Raw genomic sequence first — 27,263 nt, 5'->3', positions numbered from 1 at the left:
GGCATTATTAATTAAGTTTAACGGTTTATTTTAAATAATTTTAAACCAAATATTTATGTGATCTGTATATAGTAATATTTTAATTTCTAAAATAATGTAAGTTATTTTGGTAAAAGTCTTAAATGTTATAATCTATACTACTACGGTCACATCATGTTCTCTTTTGAAATGATAAATATAAAACGTACTATGACGAAGTCCAACTCATAAATATTAATTGATTATGGTTCGTTATTGGTAAACTTCCAATGGTGATGGCAGGCTCATGAATACAACAGTTTTATGCTAATATTCAGACGTAATGTTCCAATAGCGACGGTTCTATTTGGTTTGACTAATGAATATTAAGATACAAACCTTCTGGTATCAGAAGAACTCAAAATGGCGCAGACTGCATCGACGAATGACAACAAAGTATCGCGAGAGCGATTCAAGAGTTTACATTTTAAATCCTCCTCACGATATTATGACGTTATACGCGGTTAGGCCTGCACAGCGTCGCATTAAGTCGAACACACCTAAATTCTCTGTCAGGGAAAGGGGAGGGATTGCGGAGAGAGGGAGTGAAACAAGAGGCATCGAGTGCATCCACCCGCCCCCTCCCCCAATCTCCCGTCCTCCAGCGCTCGGATGCTGCTGCTGCTGCTGCTGTTGCCATCATCACCGCGAGATGCGCGTCAAACGGGCATCATCAACATGTAGAGCCCACATCTCAGCTCACCCATCAGGGGTTTGTACCCACTCTATCAATCAGCACCAAAAGTAACAGCAACGATGTGACCAAAACGACCCTCGTTACGTTCCCGATAGCACAACACGCCGTGTTTTAACCGAATAATTAATGCGGACACATCTCATCTACATCATTCAGATTTTCTTCCGCATAAGATGAAGTCCTTACCACCGTCTACTGGCTCCCGGTCCGTTCATTTCATCTCCATTCTGCACCAATGCGCATCATCTGCATTTGGAAAAGCGTAAAGGTCAAATGATGTGACTTTCATTTTGTGTTCTCCGTGATGGATATTGTTTGAAGATACACTGGATATCATTGAGTGTTTTGTTCTTTTTGTAATATCGACTCAACGTCAAATGTCCTTGGAGCATGGCCTGCGCGGTAAGTGAATATATTCCTTCATAGATGCATGTTTACAAGTCCTTTATTAATGGTTTTGAGAAGAATAAGTGTTTTATAATAATGCTTTGCAGTGTTAAGAGGGTGAGTTTTGTGTTAGTACATTTTTTTGTCGTTGTCCAAAATCCTTTGATGTAGGCTATAATTAAAGTGCATTATTAATAAGCAAAGCTTTACAATAGAAATTATTACTATTATGTATTATTATGTCACCAGAAGGTAACGCACAGCATTAATGGAGAAATTATTTAGCCTACCTACAATAAATATATTTGCTATCAGGCTCAACAATTGTTTTGTTACAGTGATAAAAAAATATTAGATAGTAATCCAGAATTTCATAAAGAATTTGACAAACAGTATTTTGTACGCTGTATGCTTTTAAATTGGTCCGTTATGCGTTTTAAATATTTAAAGAATAAGTTTTGCTCCAGAAACTTAATTTTAAGAGATATTTTTTAAATATTCATAGATAGGCTATGTGAAGGAACAAAACCTGTTCAGATTAATGTAAACGTAAAGAGATTGATCATTTTTGGATAGTTTTAGGGAGATTGTAAAGCAGGTGATGGATTGACGTAACCTTTCTGCCCGGTCAGTCTGTGCACTTTAATCTCACCGGATGCGTGTAATGTACATTTTCGCATTTACCTCAGCGCAAACATGCCGTGAATAAACCAAAAATTCAAACCAAAAATCGTACAGACATTTATTTAAACTCTGCGACCGGCTAACAGTGGACCAAGGTGAACATATGATTCCTGAAGGTTACCAGGAAAGGGCATCCATCATCTTTTAAATGCAGCATAGAATGATGAATGTTTTATTGTTTTATAATAAAATATGATAAAAAGCGCTCGCAGATTATGGTTTTAAATGTTCATGAACCCTAAAGTTGAGTGAAATGGAGTGGCATAGCTCAAACGGATTGTAATGTCATCCAAAATCACCAGGCCTGGTGGCTGGTACCGTTGCCTTCGTAAATCTGTTCTGCAGTGGGATTGGGCAAGTGTTTATGTGCGCATGCGCATGCCACCCGCGTATCGTGTGAAGACAGATTTTGCGTCGAGGGGCGGTACTATAAAGTATTGGGCAGGGGGAGAGGTGCACAACATTAAAGAGAGTATTTCAAAAGGCGTTTAGATAAGAGGTGATTGTACTCGGTTTGCCTTAAAATTATGTAAACTCTATGCACTGCAGTATGCAGTAGGCGTGTATGAAAATACCTCACAAACTACCTACACGTGTGACACCTGGGTGAGCAAGATGCCTCTTTTTGTTAAAGTTAAACTTTTTGCGAAAGCACAGAATGTTAAATGAAACATGACATATAAAAGTGTGCATAAACAATTACCAAGCGTGGACTCTGGAGCAAGTTGTCACACATTTATCATTAAAAAAGTTGACAATTTGAGATTTATATGTTAGAATTTAATGCAAATGATGTATTAATTCCCATCAGCCCAAAAGTTGGCTGCTGTTTTATTACAGTACCCTTTCTTATTTGGCGTTTTCGTGAATTGTTTAGTGTTTTATAGTTATTTACTTGTTAACCTTAAAGTTTGCATCTTCAACTTTCCTCTTTTTTCCATTTTAGGTTTTTTACCAAAGCTATCCCTGTGTCAATAGATCCCTTTAGTAACACTCTTCTGCCATTATACCTAGAGATGGATTGGCACAATGGTTACCACTTTGTTTGCTGATTTTTTAATAATGGGGGAATAAGTAAACCCTAAACAATTGAACATAATCTCTCAATATGGAGATCTACACAAAAGCAAATCTTAGCCGAACATAAATAAAACAAAATACAGCATATTTTCCGAGTTATACATCTCATAACATCTGCTAAATAGCTGCCAGTCTTTCACAACCAACGCACAATATGGGGGATCTAGGCAATAGCACTGTGGAGTTCCACCCTAAGAAGCCAGGGATGGACAGAAGAGGACACGAGGGGGATTTTGGAGTGACACCGGAGGAGTTGTGTTCACTGATGGAAATCAGGGGTGCAGAAGCTTTGCAAAGGATTCAGGAGAACTACGCAGATACAGAAGGCCTCTGTCACAAACTCAACACTTCACCTGCAGATGGTGAGTTGGTTCTGGTTAAGGCTTGTGGTCACGTCATCAAATAATTTACATTTTACCGTGTAGCATATTAGTGTAAAGCTCTGTCCCAAATGACATAATATGTGCACTATGCATTATGTACTCTAGTGTAAGCATTTTAGAAGAGCAAAAAAAGTACATTGTCCCAAAAGTACAATGCCTGTCAATGAAATTTCCTTTCTCTGCATCTGATAGCCCCGTTAAGTGCATAAATTGTCCAGCATTGCACACCTCAGTTATTCGGTTGAATAAGTGCATTATCCGCGTACTTAAAGTGCACTTTCTTTTTTGGATTTTCCAATGTGAACTCACTACTTAGAGTCTACAAAACAGTGGCGGCTTGTGACTGCTCATCCGAGGAGCGCTCATTCAAAATAAGTGTTCGGAGTGTCATGTCACGTGCGTTGCTTGTGTTTCAAAATATGTGTTTGTTGCGTTACGTAAACCATGTGCATCACGTGTTTTGTCAAAATAAGTGCCTGCTGCACATGCGTCAAACCCGTTTATGATAAAAGAGTAGCTCTCGTTCACAAAATAGACGCAAGACACTCCCTTAACAGTAAACTCTGATTATGCATGAGATTATGCGAGTATGAGTATCTGGCAAACACAAGCGTCTCTTTTATCATAAACCCCTTTAGACGCGTCTGCAGCAGGCACTTATTTTGACAAGACACATGATGCACACAGGATCTCTCGATGCGCAGAACACATATTTTGAAAACCACACAGATGAAAAAGGAGGGGGAGCCAGGCTACTGATTTCATGCATTTTGTTTGTGAGTGTAGTTGAATTGTATCTGACTTAAGTCATATATTTTTACATGGCTGATGACTGTTGAGATATAGAAAAAGTTTGGTATATTATAAAATATTTTGTCAAATAAATGGAAGCACTTGATGAAGGTACACTTGATAACATTTTAACATATAGGGGTGGTTTCCTGGACAGAGATTAGCTTTAGCCAGTACTAGGCCTTAGTTTTATTAGTATAATAAATATAACTAGTTTTAGGGTCAATGACGTGATGTTAATTATTTTGTGTCCGTATGGTTCAATTAAATGTAAAAGGGTTCAAATTTCAAAATAAATTTGGAAATTACTTGCATACATTCTCTTTTTACAGTCTAAAATTTCTGGTTTTATTTCATTTTAAAAAAGAAAATCTGTCAGTGTGGTGTAACCAGTCTGTGTCAATGTCTGTGTCGGTGTAACTAGTATTTTTTTTAAATGAAAAAATAAATATATTCATAAAAAATTGTGAAATAAAATATAAGCATCTAGTTTAATGTAATCTGATTTTTTTACATAAATTTTTACAGCATGCCATTTGTCTAAAAGATTTTTTAGAAAACTGAGCTGTTTTCAGCATATGTCAGGACAAATATTACAAAAACACATTCAAATTTACCTATAGAAATAACTTATAAAATGATATTTATTTTTTTATTTATTTATTTTGATGATTATGCTTACATGCCATCAAGGTATATAAAATATTTCATATTTCTCATTCTTTGGCGCAATTGGCGGTTACACCATTTGACATTTTCAGGTCCATTCAGTCTTAACTTTCATAAAAATGGTGCAAATGTAATTTTTTATTAACATATTATTAACATATATAGACTATGTGCATTAAAATAAACCTGATGCGTGCTTTTAAAACGTTTTTTTTTTTTTAAGATTTTTTAATTTCTAATCTTGCTAAACCGTTTTTGTCACTGACCCTTTAACAAACATGCCTTATTAAAAACATTATTTGTGTGAATTTTGAGGCAAAACCAAGGGTACTATGCAAGTTGTTTTCAGTTTGGACAGCTCTTACATTTATTTTTGTCTAGGACTAGTCTAATCCCTGTCCGAGAAACCCCCCTAAAGCCGAATTATTATTATTATGATAAGTCACTAAGTTTTAATTTACTAATGTTACTTAATGCATTAATAATCATTAATTTTTTGTAACATTATATAACATTTATATTATATACACGATGTTCATAATCTAATAATTAAAAATGTATAATAATCCAAAATGGACATAAACTAAAAGATAACATATTCTCTGTTATGCCCTAATTAGAGTTTAGCTATTCAAGGAATGTAAAAACTATTTTTGAATCTTTTATTGCTGTGGCTATTCTGGGAAGATGATTCTACGTGCGCTCTGGTAATCACATTGATTCGCATCTTGTACTGACCACTTGCTTTCAGGCCATATCGTGTGGTCTGACTGCATCGCTATTTGGCAGCTACGTTGAGGTTACCGTACTTTAAGTGTATTGTCAGGCTCTTTTCCTCTTTAGAGCTGCTCTTTGAAAAATGTCTCTTTAGAAGCCATGACAGGGAGACAAAAGGAGATCCTTAGGGCCATGGATGGAAAGATGAAAGGATAAAAGAAAGACAAGATGTACTGCAGAAGCCTTTCAATTCGAGTAGTCTTGGAAAGAAGCCATTGCACAACTTAGTCATCTAACTTAATGTACTTGGGCATAAGGTGCCTTGAATAGAGATTGAACTCATGAATTAATCAGGGAAATTGAAATGAGTTTCTACAAAACACTGGAGTATATTTATACAGCACAGGAGTGTTTTTCTGTTTGAATGTAAATGAATTTAAAGTTTAGATAGTTTACAAGTTAAAGGCATACAGTATGGATCAGTCTTTACATTGCACTTTAAACAGGCAATAAATACTACAACCCTGAAAATGCTTATTAACCCATCATTTTGAGTTGAAACAACCCAGCATTGGTTAAACTAAATAATTGGGTTGGTTTTGTCCCTTTTTGACATTTTTACGACAAATGAGTGCCTAACACACATTTTAACTCATTTTGTATGATGTGTACATTTTTTTTATCCTAAATTTTACCTAAAACCTTTTAGGGGAGCTCTAATGTAAAATGAGAGGTTGCCAGGGCAGCAGGTGATGATTGGCAGGGTGAGGATGCAGAGTGAAACAGTCTGCCTGGGTCTCGCTGCCAAAAATCACGCCCTGTGGTGCATCCGAAACACACTGACTTAACCATCTGTGCTTAGCGTTCTTATGTTCTGTCCTCTCCCCTTTTTTCACACTAAAAGGTCAGCGATTGGTTTCCTGGGCTAACAAAATCGTTTGATGAAAATAAACATCCGGGATGTCAGTTTTAATACATGTAAATACACATATGCATGGTAGTAAATAATTTTTTGCGCCATGTCTGAACAGAAACATTATAAGAAGATAGGGAAATCACCTGTTTGTTTATGTTGAAGTGCATTAGCTGAACCATACAAGCTGAATTTTACATGTGCTAAAGCCGAAACACTGTATGAAATTATTATGGTAAGCTTTTATATGTTGTGGGAACAAAAACCCTTTCAGATGGTACACTCTTAGAAAGAAAGGTACATAAAAGTACAAAAGTTCTCACTGGGGTGGTATCTTTTAAAAAGTACACTTTTGTACCTAAAACATAGATATTGGTACATCTAAGGTACATACAATGACGAGAAAAAGTATGTGAACCCATAAGAATGAATTGGTTTTCTACAGTGATTTGACATAAAATGTGATCTGATCCTCATCTAGGTCACAACAATAAACAAACACAATGTGCATAAGGTGACAACTCACAAATCATTCTAGTTTCTTGTGTTTTTTTTAAAAAAAACACCCAGTAAACTTTTACAGTGCTGGAGAAAAATGTAAGCGAACCCATAAACTAATTACTTTAATAAAAGCTGATTTGTGTCAAAAGCTGGCAAAGTCCAATTAATAAAATGAGTTTAAAGGTGTGGTTTAGTGCTACTTTGATTGATAAAAAGTCACTCAAACATTTTAAGATTGCTTTTCTTAAGAAGCATCAGCTCTTATGAATCATGCCTCGCAAGAAGGAGCTCGATCAAGAATTGTTGCACTCCATAAGGCTGAAAAGGGATACAAAACAATCTCAAAATGTTTAGACATTCATCAGTCAACAGTTAGACAAATTGTCTATAAATGGAGAAAGTTTAATACTGTAGCTACACTTTTTTAGAAGTGGGTGCCCAAGCCAAGATGACTCCTAAGGAACAACGCAGAATACTCAATATAGTAAAGTAGAACCCACGAGTATCATCTAAAGGCTTGAAGACATCATGGGAACTGGAACACAACTCTGTTCATGAGTTTACCATACGTAATAGGGTTGTGACAATTAATCGGGCAAATGCACGTTTTCTCAATGAATGAATTACGGTGAAATGCCGCCACATTCAAAAGCCAGAGAGTGCTTTCGTGCAGAAACTCCATTTGTGCCACAGCAAACACTTTTCCAGGAAATATCTAGAGGCATATTTATATCGCTGTTCTTCAGATTGTTTAGGTATTTTCATGATAATAGAGAATATTTTGAATGATTGTGTTTGACAAGTGTTGCTTTTTTAAATGCATGTTATAAACGAGTCAAACTCGTAGTGATTTAAGATTGCTAAGGACTTCCTACTGATCACGGAGCCGACACGCACAAGCTGTGCATAAAACACTGAATCGGAGCCTTACGATTCAGAATTGATTTTAGACAGGTCTTTTTAATGGGAACGCGATGCATCGATGCACATCCCTAATACGTAAGTCTTTGAACAGGCATGGTGTCTATGGCAGAGCAGCCGCTACTCTCCGAAAAACACTGCTGTGAGCGTGAAGTTTGCAAAAAAGCACCTTGGCAAACCCCAGTGTTTTCTGCACTCTAAAAATGGCTAGGTTATTTTTGACCCATAATGGTTAAATATTGTGCAGAACACAAACACATGCTGGGTTAAAAATAACCCAATGTTGGGTTGTTGTTATGCATTCATGGATTATAATAACCCAACAGATGAGTTAAAACGACCCAGCATTGGATCGGGTCAATTTTAACCCAGCGGTGTGTTCTGTCCAATATTTACCCATTTTGGGTCAAAAAAACCCAGCCATTTTTAGAGTGTGGGAAAATATTTTATGGACTGATTAAAACAAGAGTTGAATTGTTCGGGAAGAATACTATGGTGCAAAAAGGGCTAACCAACATCAAAACTTCATCCTGCTGCCTGATGGCCTGAACCACTTGCCATCATCGAGGAAAAAAACGAATTTCCAAATTTAACAAAATATCCTACAGGATGTCAGTGAGGCTGTCTGCTAGTTGAAGCTCAGTAGATGTTGGTTGATGCAGCAGGACAATGACCTTAAGCATCGAAGTAAATCCACCAGAGACTGGCTTAAGAAAAACAATTGGAGTGCCCTACTCAAAGTCCAGACCTTAACCTCATAGAAATGACCACAAGAGATCTGTTCACACCAGAGTTGTTGAAGTGGTTTTGTAAATGGGAATGGGCAAAAATTCCTCTGAACAATGTGCAGGTTTGATTCAAAACTACTGAAAGCGCTTGCTTGAAGTAATTGCTGGCAAAGGACATTAAACTAAATCCAAGGGTTTACTTACATTTTTCTCCAAACTAGAATGATTTGTGTGTTGTCAGCTTTGTGTTTGTTTATTGTTGTGACCTAAATGAGGATCAATTCACATTTTATGGCAAATCACTGTAGAAAACCAGTTCATAGAGGTTCACATATCTTGCCACTATACCTGAATGGTACATAAGGAACTTTTTAAAAGGTACCGTCCCAGTGACTAATTATGTACCTTTTATCTGAAAGTCGCTGGGTAATTTTTGGCCCATAATGGGTAAGTATTGGACAGAACACATGCTGGGTTAAAAATAACCCAATATAGGGTTGTTGTTATGCAACCATAGATAAAAATAAACCAGCAGTTGGGTTAAAACAACCCAGCATTGGGTCAGTTTTAACCCAGCAGTGTGTTCTGTCCAATATTTACTCATTATGGGTCAAAAATAACCCAGCCATTTTTAGAGTGTAGGATATTTATATATTTAGATTATATACTTTATATTTATATATTATATTTACGCGCTTGGCTGACGTTTTTATCCAAAGCAACTTGCTGTGCATTACAAGGTATACATTTTCTTTCAGTATGTGTATTCCCTGGCATCGAACTCATGACCTTTTGTGCTCCTAATGCAATGCTTTGCCACTGAGGTATACAGGAACAAAGGATCCATACAGGATCTTGCATGACTGGAAATATCCATCCAAGTTCTTTACTAACCACTGAGTGAATTGACTTAAACAATGAAATTGCATATCACTCAGACTTTGACCACCTTCGTATCTTCCCAAAGGACTGTCGGACAATCCTGCAGACCTAGAGAAACGTCGGCAAGTGTTCGGTCAGAACTTCATCCCCCCAAAGAAAGCCAAGACCTTCCTTCAGCTTGTCTGGGAAGCTCTGCAGGATGTTACCCTCATAATCCTGGAAATAGCAGCCATCATTTCCCTCGGACTGTCCTTTTACCAGCCACCAGGGGGCGAAACTGAAGGTGACTCTTGATTACTTATTCGATTATCACGGTCGGTTATAATGGAAAATTTGGTTTTAGGTACATTTTACCATATCAGTAAAATCCAGACTAAAGACTCATAATCTAACTAATGAGATTAGGAGCATCAAAGTTTGATTTCAATCTTTGACATGACCTTACTCAGTCACTATTAAAGATATCAAGATTATATTTTCACAGAATGTTCTTTATGTAGGATGAATTTATGTATAAAATAGTAAAGCACAATTCGTGACTTAAGCTGGGTTTTCACAGGCAATGTCACATATATTGTGTAAACTCTCTGTTCAGTTTTGTGTGCATGGCACTTGCTTTCATGAAATGTTGGTCTATATTGATATTACATTGACGATTGGCCACCCTGCACTCCAGATAACGGCATGCAGCCATTAAAAAGCTCCTATCAGTTGACCACTAAAACAATCATGCCAATAAAATACTTTGCACTTGAAACTGAATATCGAAGAGGATAGAAAGAATGAAAGAGGTGGATGGTGGGATAGAAATATTAAGAGATAGAAGAACATACAGTACATGTTCACAAGAGATGTTAAAGTACCCTTAACTCATTATCATCCCACACATTTACATCTCATATCTCACATCTCTCTCTCTCTCTCTCTCTCTCTCTCTCTCTCTCTCTCTCTCTCTCTCTGCAGCATGCGGTAATGTGAGCACAGGTGCGGAGGATGAGGGTGAGGCGGAGGCGGGTTGGATCGAGGGTGCAGCTATCCTGCTCTCTGTACTCTGTGTGGTTCTGGTGACTGCTTTCAATGACTGGAGTAAAGAGAAGCAGTTCCGTGGCCTGCAGAGCCGTATCGAGCAGGAGCAACGATTCGCCGTGGTGCGGAACGGCACCGTCATCCAGATCCCTGTGGCTGAGATGGTGGTGGGTGACGTTGCCCAGGTCAAGTATGGTTAGTAGACCTCATAGACTTATTTTTAGGACTCAATAATAAAGAAATAAATTTGTGAAATGGTGTGAAATATATATAAATGATAACCAGGGTAGTTGCCAAACATTTGCAGATTAAAATCATAGCAATTCTCATATATATATATATATATATATATATATATATATGAGACCTTGGACCACAAAACCAGTCGTAAGTCGCACAGGTATATTTGAAGAGTTTGGTTCCAAATTGCTTAAAAAAGGAGTTACCGCTAAAATCAGTATTGTATCAGGTCAGTATTAAAAAGTACATTCTTAATTTGACGCAAAATCCAATATCCGCCGTGTTATTCTGTCATCTTTTCTCCTTTTTTTCCCAAAAACGGATAAACGCCAGTCCTCCTTCTCTGCAGAAAGCAATAAATCTGCTCAACAAATCACAGCGTACCATTCAACACACTGTAAACAACAATGGCGGCGCGTTTTAATGCACATTTATATATTGATTCAATTAGATCAGATTTTATAGCATTTTGAAAAACAAATTCATTTTGTGGAAAAAATAATCCGTTTTATAATAAATCTTTAAAAATCTAATTATTAAACATTAAAGAAGTAGTCCACTTTAAAGATGGGGCCCATTGACTTACCATAGTATTTTTTTCCTACTATAAAAAGTCAATGGACCCCATCTTTAAAGTGGACTACTCCTTTAAACATTTTTTACCCAAATTAGTCAAAATGGATTTATTGCGTTTTAGAACCAAACTCTTCATTTATAGCATTAGCCAACAATACATTGTATGAGTCAAATTTATTGTTTTTCTTTTGTGACAAAAATCATTAGGATATTAAAGGCGGGGTGCATGATCTCTAAAAGCCAATGTTGCCATTTGAAATCACCTAAACAAACACGCCCCTACCCCAATAGAATCTGGACCTTCTTTTGATAGACCCGCCCCACACATACGCAACCCAGGCAACGCTGTCGGTTAGTAGACACACCCCTTACTACTGATTGGCTACAAGTTTGTTTTGGTACTTGGCCCGACTCCCTTTTCCAAAAAAAAGGGAGTCAAAAATCAAAAATTTTGTTTTTCAAAAATCATGCACCTAATCTTTAAGTAAAGATCATGGTTTTTTATGAAGATATTTTGTACATTTCTACCGTAAATTTATCAAAACTTTATTTTTGTGAGTGGATGAAGTTGCTAAGGACTTCTTTTGGAAAACTAATATTTAAATTTTTTTGCCCCTTCAGATTACAGATTTTCAAATAGTTGTATCTCGGCCAAATATTGTCCTATCCTAACAAACCATACATCAATGAAAATCTTTTTATTCAACTTTCAGATGATGTATAAATCTCAATTTTAGAAAAATTGACCCTTATGACTGGTTTTGTGGGCCAGGGTCACATATTTTAAAATTACATTTAGGCAATACACAGGTCACCTTCAGTGCCTTTAGGGTTTTGTCTGTACTTGTCCACATGGACCCGGGTATTTTTGTAACTGTCACTTTTTTACGCGTTTCGGACGTTCGTCCGGGGAAACACAGTGTGATGTCACCTAAAACGAACATTTTGGAAAACCCCTGCCAATCACTTTTGTTAGGCTTATGATTGGCCAAGGTGGCTTTACGATTTAAGTTATTTTACGCCTGCTGGTGTGGCATGCTCTTGTCAGCACGTGATCACGTGTTTTTGCGTGTTCATGTAGAGATTTCTTTTAAACCGAGCATGTGTGGAGGGGATTTTTTTTAAACCACAGGAGGAAAAACTCTGGTTGTAAAAATACCCGTGTCCGTGTGGACAAGGCCTTAAAAATCAGGGTGATTCCACATTTTGGCTTTATGGCTCAATACAGAACCTTTTTGCTTAAAAAAAAGTATTTTAAGCACCTTTTGAGGCATCGCTGTAAATAATTTTTTGTGGCACCTTTATTTTTTTGTACTAAAAATGTACTAAAGCTGTCACTGAGGCAGTACCCTTTTTAAAAGGTACCATTGAGTTACAGAAATGTAAATTTGAGATACTAATATGCACCCAGTGACAGCTTTTCTGAGAGTGTATTGTACTGAATAGATGCTCAGTAATACTTATTTGGGTTTGAATAAGTGAAATTGTTTATATTTTAATTTATGTATTAATTAATATATTTTATTCACTAAATATGTACGCACATACATAGTATACACAAGCGTAAATAGTGTTTATATATGTATGTAGTATATTTATTTTTTCCGACTGATTAGAGGAAGTAAAACTCAAACACTGGTGAGATGTTATTGATCTGTTGCTGTCACTTCGGGGTCTCCTAGGTGACCTCCTGCCTGCGGATGGTGTTCTCATCCAAGGGAACGACCTCAAGATCGATGAGAGCTCGCTCACTGGAGAGTCTGATCACGTACGCAAATCTGTCGACAAAGATCCCATGCTGCTGTCAGGTAGGGAATAAAAGTGAAGCTTATATAAGCAAACATATGCGTTTATGTACTTGTGTAGAGTGGCTTGGCCATGTGCGTTGAGATGAATGTTTGTGTGTGTTCAAGAGACTCACCATCTGTTTTCGAATCGAAGATGATGAAATCCAAACAGAAAACGATGTTGGAAAAGAGTCATACTCAGTCAATATTAAAGATATCAGAGTTATATTTTCACAGAATATTCAGGATGATTTTATGCAGAAAAAGTAAGGTCAAATATCACTTTTCTGGCAATGTCACATTGGAATTCACCTGGTTTGTATTGTTAAGATGTAAACCTCTCACAGTACTTTAACATTAAGATTGTACAGAGCTTGGGTTAAATCTCATTGACTCGTTTAATGGCAGTGTGTCCCTGAGGTCTGATAAACAGGTTAATCAGATTTACCCCTCTTCTCTGCTTCCTGTGGAAAGGGTACGATTTATGTTAGTCTCTCCTGAGACTGCTCTGCTACTTACTATTGATCACAGTTTACCAGCATCTGTTTACCTGTTTGTCCCACTGATCTATATAAATGACTGGATTGCACATAGAACGCTTAACGTAACAGTGTGAGGTAAAGCCAGCGCAGAGTTCGAGCGGCCATCTTGGTAAGCCTAACTGGCAGAGGTCGTTATTGACTTACATTCAGAATCATGATCTAAATTCACCTGGTTTACAGTGTATCAGTCACACAAGATTAATTTAGAGGATATGTGTACCTAAATTAATTGTTAATTCTGGTGTTATTTGCAATGTTTATGTTTTAATCGGGCTGGATAATGTGTCTGCTGCATTCTGTTAATGACACGGGTATAAATAAAGTTTTTTGACATTAGCGTTATTCAGCATTTCTCTGAATAAGTTTAGGTAACTTGTAAAGATAACATAATTACAAAACCAGCAAATTATTGCATGCACATTCAGTACAAAGCATGATTATTTATTTAGATTTCAGAATGAACATGTTTGTCATTAATAATAAATATGCTGCGGTCTCTCCGCTGATCATACTGTAAAGAAGATGAATGTATAGTAATTTACTGTTTAAAAAGCAAAATGTACAACATTCAGTAAATACATGCTTAGGACGTTTCCATTATAATAATGTACAGGGAAACTTCAGGTATAAAAACGGAGAGTAGTAAAGTGTTGTTTTATCATAAAAATCTGATAACCTCCATTGATTTAAAGGGATAGTTCGGCCAAAAATGATATTAAACCCATGATTTACTCACCCCCGAGCTGTCCGAGTTGCATATGTCCATCGTTTTTCAGACAAACACATTTTCGGATATTTTAGAAAATGTTTTAGATCTTTCAGTTGATTAAATGTAATGTTACGGGGTCCACGACCTTGAAGTCCAAAAAAAGTGCGTCCATCCTTCACAAAATAAATCCAAAGGCTCCAGGATGATAAATTATTTATGTTAAAAAAGTTTTAAATATGGATATTTCTACAACAACACCGCACGGATTACCCTCAGAAGACCTTTGTTTATCATCCTGGATCCGTTTGGATTTATTTTGTGAAGGATGGACGCACTTTTTTTGGACTTGAAGGTCGTGGACCCCTTAACATAACATTTTATCAACTGAAAAATCTAAAACATTTTCTAAAATATCCGAAAATGTGTTTGTCTGAAAAACGATGGACATATGCAACTCGGACAGTTTGGGGGTGAGTTTAATATCATTTTTGGCCGAACTATCCCTTTAATACAACATTTGGGCATACCAACATGGTGCCGCGGTGGCTTCACAGGTGTGAAGCATAGACCGTAAAAAAATATGGACGTAGTGTCCGTGACGTCACCCATTGGTTTGTGAAGATTGTTTTGAAGCTTAAAGTAGGCGTTGCCTGTTGTCGTCATCTTGGCCGCGCGTCACCACGAATCACTTGCGGAAAACCAAAAATGGCCAAAGAGGTGGGACATTGGTGAAGCTGAGGTGAAACCACGCCCGCCTAGCGCGAGTCTAGTGACAGCAGTGGCTGTTCAATCGTCACTCAAGCAGTCACGCCCTTAATTATGCAGAAGTTTTAGGCTTAATATAATTTAAACGGATGAGTTACAAAAAAATTCACCCCCCTCACAGTTGTCATGAAGGGCAAAATTAGCTATATAGATCAAAAACACTTTTTGTACCAGGCTGTAAACATATTATTGTAGAAATATGGATTGCTGTAAAAACTTGTCAATGGCGGGGAAGGAGTTAAGCATAAAGCTTTTCATACAATGCCAAACCGTGTTTATCTTAAGACAATTATGACTTTTTTGTTAGGCACCCATGTAATGGAGGGTTCGGGGAAGATGGTGGTGACTGCCGTTGGTGTGAACTCTCAAACCGGTATCATCTTCACCCTGCTGGGTGCTGGTGAGATGGAGGAGGAGAAGAAAGACTGCAAGAAAGGTTTGCAGCTGACGATTCTTTTACAACATTTAATAAATGGTTGACAATTGAGCAAGAATGAAATATACATCGTAAAAGAACATCTTAACATATAAGAGGACTTCTTTTTCATTCAGATTAACCATAGGATGGTTATATTAAAAATGATAAGATCATTCAGTATAAAAGTAAAGCATAAAGCATTGCAAGTGAAGTCATCAAGAGCGTAAATTATGGTACAGTATGAAACCACCAGAAGAAGACTTTATGACCTCATTAGCAATGCTTAATGGGCTCCCGACCCTTTGCTGTTGTTTCCATTTCCATCAAAACAGCGGCTTCTCTCTTTGTTCGCTCTCTCTTCAAGATTTTTGATGGTGTAAATTTGTTATAATTGTTACAATCATTATAAATAATTTGCTTTATAAAGAAATAAAAAAGGAATTTCAGTAGCAGAACCCAACTGTTGCGTGCGCTTCCATTTTGAAATATGCATAAATGTTGTTCACTCATTTGAGTTAATGTTTTTGTTCAACATTTAGGTTTTATTTTATGTCTTTATTTTTACATCCCATCTTCGTTCTTGTCCTGTGCTCTGTTTTCCAACAATTCTATTAGAGCTCAATAGTAATTCATCCATGCAGTTCCACAGTGTTGAAGCCAAAGAACACAACATCATAAATGGTAGGTGACATTCACAATAGAGAGATGACTCATAAACATCCTGCTTTTAATCGTCCATATCTGTCAAATAGTAAAGCCTTCATGTTTTCTTTTCTTTCTCATATACTGAACCGTATACTGTATTGTTTTCTTTTGTCAACTACATTAATCTGTAGCAGGAATAAATTTGATTTTGTTTTATTTAAAATTCTTTATTACCTTTAACAGGGAAACAAGATGGGACCTTGGAGAACAATCAAAATAAAGGTGACTTTCACTACTAGACTGATTTAGAAATTAGCATAAATTAGTATAAGAGTGTTAAAGGGGACATATCATGAAAACCTGACTTTTTTCTATGTTTAAGTGTTATAATTGGGTCCCCAGTGCTTCTATCAACCTAGAAAATTTGAAAAAGATCAACCCAGTAACTTAGTTTTGATAAACCATTCTCTGCAAGCATGTGAAAAAAAGTAATTGAAATTGGTCTGTCAGAAGGGGATAATACTGCCCCTTAATCTGAACTATCCAACCACGGCACTGTCATTAAGTGCAGAGATCAGCTCATTTGCATTTAAAAGGACACACCCAAAACGGCACATTTTTGTTCAAAAATACAAAGTGGAAATTTTAACATACTATAATAAATTATCTATATGGTATTTTGAGCTAAAACTTCACATGTACACTGGAGACACCAAAGATTTATTTTACATCCTAAAAGGGTGATTCTCGTGAAATTAGACTTATGAGGTGTCATGAAATATTTTGATTAAAAAAATCCTATCAAAATAAGAAGCATACATTTTCAAACATCTCTTCATGTACTATTTTGCATATGATTTCCAATGACATCACACAAACCAATTTTGTTGTTTTTTCCACATTTAAGGGGAAAATTTTCATTACCGCAACGTGTCCATGACTGGATTTGGGTTCTTTGACATGGAAATATTTATAATGAAAAAGTCAAAAAAATAAAACGCTTCACTGCATGTTATACTATAAACATTTACAGTAAAGAAACATGTGGTATTTGGTGATCATTGGTAAATGTAGAGACAATAATAAGGAATATAAATGTGTCCAAGACCAATTTTCTCATCCTCCGCAACAATTTTCAATCATTGTTTAAGCCCTCAAGGAACTAACATTTTTAAAAAAAATTGTTGAAAGGGACATAATTGAATGTGACACTCAAGATGGCTACCAGGTAAGCAGTGCTTTTTTTCCCCTCCAGATAAAAGTTGAAATTTTGTTGTCATAGACAACATTTTAGTTCTCATTACCAAAACATGAGTTTGTAAATGCATATATTTAATGTAATATCATGTTGCGGTAATGATCATTTTTGATAATGATAATCTAAAAAATTTAAATAATTCTATTGGAAATATTTTTTAAGTCCTCTAAAAATAATGGTTATAGTAAGTTCAGACCTTAATCTTATATGTGCAAAAAATTGGCATCAAAGGCTTTTTAAAAATTATAAATGCTGGACACGTACTTATCACCCAAAAGTCTTGTGAAATGTCCCCTTTAAGGAATTATAGCACTTAAAGGTCAAGTCGAAATAGTTATGTTTTTGGATATAGTAAACCATTTAGTGTGCTTGGTTATAAGTAAATACTAATATAGTATTTTTTATGCATACATAAAATTTGCATTGTGTTTGCAGTATCACACATAATACAAAATACACAGAATTTTTTGTTGCACTTAACTTTTTAAGTTTAATCAACTTGAATTTACTTTCTTAACTAGTGAGGAGTTGCAATAAATATAAAAAGTAAAGTTGAAACTTAAGCTAATTCAACTTTATTTTATCATTTATAGCAATTCCTCACTAGTCATAAAGTTTAAATGAATTGTAAATTCAAGTTGATTAAACTAAAAAATTTAAGTGCAACAAGGATTTTTTATTAAGTGTAGCGTCACACTTTTCTGAACCTTTACAACAATCACCCATAATTCTACTTTGTCTCTGCCCACCACAGCCAAGAAACAGGATGAGGCGGTTGCCATGGAGATGCAGCCTCTTAAGAGTGCAGAAGGTGGGGAAGTGGAGGAGAAAGAGAAGAAGAAAGCTAATGTGCCCAAGAAGGAGAAGTCCGTTCTTCAGGGAAAACTTACCAAGCTAGCAGTGCAAATCGGGAAAGCAGGTGGAGAACTTTATGATTGATGAGTCTCGTACATCAAGATATTTTGGGCTCCTGGCATCCATATTGGGTTTATTTAAAAGCTACCACTAGCAATTATTTACTATAGCAGCATCTTGACAACCACCCATAAAACCCATATTTTTATTTATTTATTTATTTTTTGTTGAAACAATTACCAATTGTGAAAAGCGCTATATAAATAAAATTGAATTGAATGTCATTCATATTGCAACGCCCTAGTATTGTGGAGGGGAATGTAAAAAAGTAAATGTTTTTCTCAACAGGTCTGGTGATGTCCGCCATCACTGTGATTATCCTGATGCTGTATTTCGTGATAGAGACGTTCGTGGTTCAGGGACGTGTGTGGCTGACGGAGTGTACGCCCATATATGTGCAGTACTTTGTCAAGTTCTTCATCATAGGAGTGACAGTGTTGGTGGTGGCTGTACCAGAGGGTTTGCCACTGGCTGTCACCATATCACTGGCCTATTCAGTAAAGGTGAGTTAAAAGCAACTGCATAGCAATGATTGACTGTTTCGAACAATTTAACACACATTAAGTGTTAAAAGGATGAAGTGTTTGGGCTCTGTATTGTGCTGTACATTGAAATGACAAAGGGTGACTAAAACCAACACTGAGTGAGTAGTGATGAAACTATTAAGTAATGCTAAGCCTTTAGAAAAACTCACCATGGTTTTTATTGTGGTATTTTCAAATTTAATATTTAAGTATAATATATATATTGGTTCATTTCTCATCCAACACTCTAACATCCAGTCATTGGCTTTCCACAGAAAATGATGAAGGACAATAACCTTGTGCGTCACCTGGATGCCTGTGAGACTATGGGTAACGCTACAGCCATCTGCTCGGATAAAACTGGGACCCTCACCACTAACCGGATGACAGTGGTCCAGATTTATGTTGGGGACAAGCACTTCCGTGACATCCCAACACCAGACCAGATCAATCCCAAGACACTGGAGCTCATCTCCATTGGCGTCGCTGTGAACTGCGCCTACACCTCTAAGATCATGGTGATCGTAATTTAGATTTCATAAATGTAAAATTTTTGGAGCTGTAATATAGCGTTACTGTGAGTTTTGTTGTAGTCATATGCAACCTACGTCTCTGTCCCAGGCTGCAGATATAGAGGGTGGCCTGCCCAAACAGGTGGGTAATAAGACCGAATGTTCTCTACTGGGTCTCGTGCTGAACCTGAAACAGGATTACCAAGCCGTGAGGGAGCAGATCCCAGAGGAGAAGCTTTATAAAGTCTACACCTTCAATTCGGTCCGAAAATCCATGAGCACTGTCATTCAGATGCCGGATGGAAACTTCCGCTTGTATAGCAAAGGAGCGTCTGAGATCCTGCTTAAAAAGTAAGTTGTCTGTTTGACTGGAAGTGTGTTAATGTGTTATTATTATGCATAGAAATAAAAAAAACTCTAAACCTATTCCCGAAAAAATAGATAGCAAAGCATTTACTATGATTTATACAAGCATTAGAAGCACAGATGTTTTTTTTGGAAAATACAAAAACATGTATTGTTTGTAAAACCAAATGAAATGGTTCTCCCTACATGTCAGATGCTCGTTCATCCTGTCCGGTAACGGAGAGGCACGCGCTTTCAAGCCGCGAGATAAAGATGAGATGGTAAAGAAAGTGATCGAGCCAATGGCGTGTGATGGCCTCCGTACGATCTGCATCGCTTATCGGGATCTTCCAGCTGACCCCATGCCAGACTGGGAAAATGAAGCAGATATTGTCTCTAATCTCATCTGCATCACGGTGGTTGGCATCGAAGACCCGGTTCGACCTGAGGTATATAGTCAGGATTACTCTTCACCTCTATCGCCATCTCTGTTAAAACATGAAATTGCAGGTTACTTAAATGTTTGTGTGTTTTGAAAAACATTTCCCGCGAAATCGTTTTTAACAGATATATTTATAAATCATGATTACTGTAAGGTTAGGAAACAGTAGATTTTTTTTTACAAAAAAGTTATGAATTGCAGCTTTAAAGCAATATAATATACATAACTATATTATAAGTGCCGTATATACCTTACCGTGGGTTTAAACATGCCGCGTTTGAGGTGTCAAAATCATGTCTACTGCACGTAGTTTGCCGCTTGAACACTTTGAGTGTACTCGCTTCATTCACGCATGAAAGCCGCCCATGAAATTCTAGTCATCGAGACATTCACGTGGAAATTTGCTTCATGGGGGATGCTTCTGCGACTCCGCCTGCTTTCTGTAATCACGTCACTACTAAAGCAAGCTCCTGATTGGTTGATGCAGCGCGTTTTTCGGCAGAGTAAAAAAAAAATTACTTGTGCTTTTGCCGCGGTAACCCTCCATTTGCGCCATTCTCGCGAATGAGGCGGATTCTCGTCTACCGCGCCGCACTAAACGCCTCATTCGCACCGACGCGAGTCAACGCGTCATCACATTGACTTAACATTGAAATCACTCGCACTTTACGCCTCTACCGCGGCTGGTGTAAACGCAGAATTAGAATGAGCCGTTTTTATCTACAAACACTGCAGGTCCCCTTACATCAAAGTCACCATTTTGCACCGCCACGTTTCTACATTGGCCCCAAATAGACAAACTGCTCTATAGAGCGCATTTTAGCCCTGTCCCAAATGGCGTACTTCATGTGGACTTTCGCTCTTGTGGCCTTAAATTGCGCGTGCTTGCTTAGTCTACGGGCCGTTAGTGTGCTCATCAGCGCCCCCTTTACACCCTTGATGCGGTCTTCCGCGAAGGCCGCACTGCAGCAGGCTTTGTGCACTTCACCAAGTCCTTGTGAAAGAGCAATCAGACCAATCAGAAGACGGAAGGGAGGAGTTTACACTGATGGGCAATTTCTTCCTTCCTATTTCCGTTGTGACGCTCGAGTCTGTCCCAAAATACGACTCTGGTGTGCCCGCTTGGACATGCGTCGAGGGTCCCTAAGGTCTGCAGTACATGATGTCATCAAAGTGGGGTGTGGAGTGTGCCATTTGGGACAGGGCCCGAGTCTGTACGTTGTCTCAGACAATGACATGTTTGTCCTGTGGGGGCTTCTCTATACGTATCAAAAAGGGAGGGGTGACAGGGGTGCAATTCACAATCTAACCACTAGATTTCATAAAAAATTCTTAGCATTTTAACTAAATAAACATTACATGACATGACTAATTTACCACTAAAACAGAATGACTTTATATATTTGTGTTAAAACTACATTGGCTATAAAAGCAACATTGCAGGTTTTTTGTATAGCAGACTTTAGCATGCTGAGATTGCTTTTATCTGAGCTAAAAAAAAGCTTAGCCTCCAAGACATCAAAGAGCTTGCAATGTTATATATTATTCATCACTATGCCGCAATCTCTCCATTGAGTGCTTTATCATAAAGCACCCTGAGATTCTGTATATGAACCGATATTAATACTTAAAATAGTCAAATATATTACTATCAGGTCCCAGACGCCATCAGGAAGTGTCAGCGAGCGGGCATCACTGTACGTATGGTGACAGGCGACAACATTAACACAGCACGAGCCATTGCTTCCAAGTGTGGCATCATTCATCCTGGTGATGACTTTCTGTGTATGGAAGGAAAGGACTTCAACAGGCGAATCAGGAATGAGAAAGGAGAGGTAGGCCTGCAGGGTTGTAATATATCGTAATGATGTTGTGCAATTGTGTGTTATCAGAATATATTTTGATTATTAGGTATTTTGTGTCAAATTTGTGACCCTGGACCACAAAACCAGTCATAAGTAGCATTTGTAGCAATAGCCAATAGTACATTGTTTGGCTCAAAATTATGCCAAAGATCATATTTCCTATAGATATTTTGTAAATTACCTACAAATAAATGTATTTACGATTAGTAATATGTGTTGCTAAAGACTTCATTTGGACCTCTTTAAAGGTGATTTTCTCAATATTTAGATGGTTTGCACCCTCAGATTCCAGATTTTGACATAATTGTATCTTGGGCCAAATAGCCCTATCCTAACAAAAAAAAACACATCAAAGGAAAGTTTATTTATTCTTCTTTCAGATTATGTTTACATCTCTTTTAAAAAATAATGTACCCTTATGCCTGGTTTTGTGGTCCAGGGTCACATATATTTATGACAGAGATTTGTCAACTTTTTATAAAACTAACAATGATGACAATCATCTGTACTTACGCCTATGAGGAAAGCAAGAGATTAGTTAGATATAAATGCATAGATAAAATCTGTCTGCCTTTATTTCTTCCAGATTGAGCAGGAGCGCATTGACAAAATTTGGCCCAAGCTCAGAGTTCTTGCTCGATCGTCCCCTACCGACAAACACACGCTAGTTAAAGGTGAGTTTCTCTTCACAAATGTATCCTAATTTTTTTCGTAATAGGCTTTATGCCCAGCTGCACTACTTCCTGAACTTCAGCCAGCTCCTTGTTTCCTGTCTGCCATTATTGGACAAACTGATTAATCCAGGTGTGTCTGATTATTGTTGTTGTGACTACTGAGGTCAGGCACACCTGGATTAATCAGTTTGTTTGTGACTACTGAGGTCAGGCACACTTGGATTAATCAGTTTGTCCAATAATGGCAGACAGGAAACAAGGATAATGAAATGCAGAGGGAATGTGGTTAATTGTGTGGATGATTTGATCTGTTTTATGGATTCTGTGGAGCACCACCACCTCCTTTAAATGTTTAGTGTATGTGTTTGTTCACAGGTATCATAGACAGCACCGTTTTGGAACAAAGGCAGGTGGTCGCGGTCACAGGTGACGGCACGAACGACGGTCCAGCTTTAAAGAAAGCTGATGTTGGCTTTGCAATGGTGAGAGATCCATTTTATACAATAATGATCCACAATATAAAAGATTATCACAGAGCTACTCATTTTAGGTTCTGTACAAAAAAAGATAAACCAACTCACCCTGAGGCTATCAATGGGTGGCATGTGTCGACCCTCCGGTACTTGCATCTGTGTGTTATTTTTTTAACCAACATTGAAAGGGTTAAGTATGAGATCACCATAAATTCAACAATGACCACAGCAAGTTTCCTGTTACTGAACAAAACCTCAGCCACTACTTTTTTGAATCGCCAAGTTCTGTTTTGATGTTTTATTTCATATATTTCTTACTTGTATTAAATACTTTTCTCGTACTCCAGAATTGATTATTGATTATGTATATTTTGCAGCAATAAACAACTTCCAAGGGTTCAGGTTGATGACAAAAGCACTCATGGTTCAGAACAACATACCTTGGTTTAAGTAAAAACGACATAACTTTAAAATCCGAATAATTGCTCAGTATTCAGCTTAAAAAAAACAACCCATTATTGATTAAAAGAAATGGTGTGGATGCTAAAAATATAATGGATCTCTCTGTTGAAACAGGGCATCGCTGGTACGGATGTGGCAAAGGAGGCGTCTGACATCATACTAACAGATGATAACTTCTCCAGCATAGTGAAGGCTGTGATGTGGGGAAGGAACGTATATGACAGCATCTCCAAGTTTCTACAGTTTCAGCTCACTGTCAATGTGGTGGCTGTCATAGTAGCCTTCACAGGTGCCTGTATCACACAGGTACATCAACACCACGGACCTATTCAACCTTTAAGGAAAATAATAATTAAACCATGCCCAAAGAAAATATGTTTTCTTTAAGGATTAAATTTCTATCCATCTTAAAGGAAAACTGTTCTTACCTTAACTTAGACTAATTAATACATACCTATCTTTATTAAATGCGTGCACTTAACTCTTTCACCGCCAGCGTTTTTAAAAAAAGTTGCCAGCCAGCGCCAGCGTTTTTCATGATTTTCAACAAAGTTTAATGCCTTCCAGAAAATGTTCTTCTTTAAATATATAAACATACAATATACCAAATGAAAGAGCAGACCCTCTGCTTTCAAACAAAAAAAAACGTTTCATCCTACCTTTAGTGGTTCTTTTGCAATCAGCTTTTGAATATGGGTAGGTTTTTGCAAAAACACCATATTTTGAGCAAAAAGCAGAAATAATTCCATTTTTATGACGGACTTTTCATAGACATCCATTCAGAGCGATCTTTAAAACAGACACGGACATGCAGCAGCTTGGCATAGGGAAATACTTCCGGTTTTAAAAAGTTGCGGAAGGGCGCCACCTGGTGGATAATAGCGGTATTGCGGAAAGACGGAATATCTCGTCATTGGCGGGGAAGCGTTTTCTCTTAATTGACGAGAAATCTCGTCAATGGCGGGGAAAGAGTTAATGTTTGCACAGCGCGTCGTGAATGAGTTAGCATTTAGCCTAGCCCCATTCATTCCTTAGGATCCAAACAGGGATGAATTTAGAAGACCCCAAACACTTCCATGTTTTCCCATACTTACTACTCATGTAAGAGTCTTTAAATAGGGAAAACATGGAAGTGTTTTGTGGCTTCTTAATTCTTCTCTGTTTGGATCCTAAGGAATGAATGGGGCTAGGCTAAATGCTAGCAGATACACGACGAACTGTACAAAGGTTAAGTGCACGCATTGAAAAAAGATAGGTATGTATTAATTCATGTAAGTTGAGGTAAGAACATAGTAAAATATTGAAAAAACTGTGATGTTTTCCTTTAAGGCAATACTACTTCATAGATATGCTGTATATAAAGTCTCTCCAACTAAACCTTCATTAGCTTTAAAAATGGGTTGCCTTGAATTGAATCTGTGACCTTTTTCTCTGCACAGGATTCTCCCCTGAAGGCTGTGCAGATGCTCTGGGTAAATCTCATCATGGACACATTCGCTTCTTTAGCTCTTGCCACAGAGCCACCCACCGAATCCCTGCTGCTGAGGAAGCCCTACGGCAGAAACAACCCTCTAATATCCAGAACCATGATGAAAAACATCCTCGGACACGCCGTCTACCAGCTTATAATCATCTTCACCCTGCTTTTCGTAGGTATGTTCATTTAAGCGGGCAAAATGCAGAAAAAGATTTGACTTGAAATAGAGAGACAATGAAAGTGGATTTATTTTGTGTTTACATTCTGTGCCCGTGCGCTCAGGTGAGAAGATCTTTGACATCGACAGCGGCCGTAACGCTCCGCTGCACTCTCCTCCCTCTGAGCATTACACCATCATCTTCAACACCTTCGTCCTCATGCAGCTCTTCAACGAGATCAACGCCCGGAAGATCCATGGGGAGAGGAACGTTTTTGACGGGATCTTCTCCAACCCCATCTTCTGCTCAATCGTGCTGGGGACTTTTGCAATACAGGTGTGGGAGGAGTTTTGGTTGCGTGTAGTCCAAGCTGGATGTCTTCTAGATATCTGGATGTCTTTAAACTTATTTTAAAGGAACAGTATGTAGGTTTGTGGCTAAAACTTGTGGCTAAAACTGGTACTGCAATCACCCAACTGGTGGATAATACACAACATGACAACATAAACATCAGTTGAGGGCTGCAACTCCACTTTTTAAATGACAATATCTTGGCCAGACCACTGTTTAAGGTTGCCATTTGTGTCAGTTCCGCCGGACACGTCCCGAACATGTTTTCGTTCTCCGGATGTCGCGTTGGTCGACTGCATACGTCATCAGATTTAATATTTCGGGTTTAATTTCAGAAACGCAACTGTTACATTTCAAGGTACGAATGAAACTACAATAATTGTATGTCTTAAAAGAAATAAATCTTAATTTTCTAATGTATTTTAACTGAAATGTGAGAACCTCAATGACGTATTCGGTCAAGCAACGCAACTTCCGGAGAACGAACCCGAAAACATGTTCGGAACGTGTCCGGCGGAACTGGCACGAATGGCCAACCTACCACTGTTGTCGGTGATATAAGTATTTGAAATGAAAATGATTTCTTAATGTCTAGTGACATATCAGGGCCATTTTATGATTTATTGATATAAATTTCTTACATACTGTTCCTTTAATAATTTAACATAAATCCAGCAAAGTTGTGACCATGAAACGGTCCACACTACACCAGTTCTGCTCGTGCTTAAAGGAAAACACCACCGTTTTTTTATATTTTACTATGTTCTTACCTTAAAGACGCTCTAAGCGAATTGACACGTTTTGGACCATAAAACATTTTTTGTTACATAGCGGAAACATCTCCTCACTATATGCTTGCTGCCTGTCCGCTGATCAAACTGTAAAAAAACGCGATCTCTGTACAGTAGACAGCCCAGGCTTCACAAACGGCAATATCAACATAGTGGCCAAACCTAGCACCACAAAACAAAACAAAGTGTTCCAGCCAATAAACTACAAAATTTGGTGGATTTGGGGGTGGGGGTTGGGCGTATTTTTTTGCATATAAAATGGTGTAAGAGTGGAAAAGCACTTAGTTTGCAGCACTTCGATCTCTGGCGCAGTAACATCATCACTCCTGACTACCCCCCCTCGCTCAAACTTCCATCAATATTACAATATTACGCTAAAAAAAAATCGCCCCATTTTATTTTGTGCTACCATACTTACTCGTGTAACTACTCATGTAACAGTCTTTAAATAGGGAAAACATGGAAGTGTTTAGGGTCTTCTAAATTTATCCCTGTTTGGATCCTAAGGAATGAATGGGGCTAGGCTAAATGCTAACACATTCAGGACGTGCTGTACAAAGATTAAGTGCACGCATTGAAAAAAGATAGGTATGTATTAATATGTCTAATTTAAGGTAAGAACATAAAATATTGAAACACTGTGGTGTTTTCCTTTAACAAATACCAACATATCCATGTGTGGAGTAAAATTGCCGTTTTACTATGTTCTTTGAAAAAAGTCCAGTTTGGTGTACGTATGCATTACACATGAATGAAAGCAAATACAAAACAATATCTCATTGTGACTTTGTGTGGTTGTAGATCGTGATTGTACAGTTTGGAGGGAAGCCCTTCAGCTGTTCCCCCTTGAATATGGAGCAATGGCTCTGGTGTCTGTTTGTGGGGATGGGAGAACTGGTCTGGGGACAGGTAAGTGATACCGTATCTTCACCCTTT

At 37.6% G+C, this 27,263-nt stretch overlaps 1 protein-coding gene across 6 annotated transcripts in view; it reads left to right on the top strand.

The window, feature by feature from the left end:
* The first annotated feature begins 608 nt into the window (after positions 1 to 608).
* The window catches only part of atp2b3a (ATPase plasma membrane Ca2+ transporting 3a), a 35,502-nt gene continuing 8,847 nt past the window's right edge, over positions 609 to 27,263 (top strand). For 3 of the 6 annotated variants that reach the window (XM_065248413.1, XM_065248411.1, XM_065248415.1), the window contains exons 1-20: positions 609 to 1,117; positions 2,733 to 3,228; positions 9,458 to 9,655; positions 10,336 to 10,593; positions 12,897 to 13,022; positions 15,325 to 15,453; positions 16,051 to 16,116; positions 16,324 to 16,362; positions 18,093 to 18,257; positions 18,542 to 18,756; positions 19,053 to 19,295; positions 19,399 to 19,640; positions 19,849 to 20,083; positions 21,732 to 21,911; positions 22,528 to 22,615; positions 22,991 to 23,097; positions 23,665 to 23,856; positions 24,990 to 25,203; positions 25,310 to 25,521; positions 27,129 to 27,236. In XM_065248413.1, the coding sequence (XP_065104485.1) occupies positions 3,021 to 3,228; positions 9,458 to 9,655; positions 10,336 to 10,593; positions 12,897 to 13,022; positions 15,325 to 15,453; positions 16,051 to 16,116; positions 16,324 to 16,362; positions 18,093 to 18,257; positions 18,542 to 18,756; positions 19,053 to 19,295; positions 19,399 to 19,640; positions 19,849 to 20,083; positions 21,732 to 21,911; positions 22,528 to 22,615; positions 22,991 to 23,097; positions 23,665 to 23,856; positions 24,990 to 25,203; positions 25,310 to 25,521; positions 27,129 to 27,236 (3,225 nt within the window). In that variant the 5' untranslated portion in view covers positions 609 to 1,117; positions 2,733 to 3,020. The remainder of the gene's footprint in view (positions 1,118 to 2,732; positions 3,229 to 9,457; positions 9,656 to 10,335; positions 10,594 to 12,896; positions 13,023 to 15,324; positions 15,454 to 16,050; positions 16,117 to 16,323; positions 16,363 to 18,092; positions 18,258 to 18,541; positions 18,757 to 19,052; positions 19,296 to 19,398; positions 19,641 to 19,848; positions 20,084 to 21,731; positions 21,912 to 22,527; positions 22,616 to 22,990; positions 23,098 to 23,664; positions 23,857 to 24,989; positions 25,204 to 25,309; positions 25,522 to 27,128; positions 27,237 to 27,263) is intronic. The other 3 variants (XM_065248414.1, XM_065248412.1, XM_065248416.1) reach the window with 1 other exon arrangement.

This window comes from Paramisgurnus dabryanus, chromosome 11 (assembly GCF_030506205.2).
Source record: "Paramisgurnus dabryanus chromosome 11, PD_genome_1.1, whole genome shotgun sequence".
NCBI classification, from domain to species: domain Eukaryota; kingdom Metazoa; phylum Chordata; class Actinopteri; order Cypriniformes; family Cobitidae; genus Paramisgurnus; species Paramisgurnus dabryanus.
This window is presented reverse-complemented; position numbering and strand designations above follow the sequence as displayed.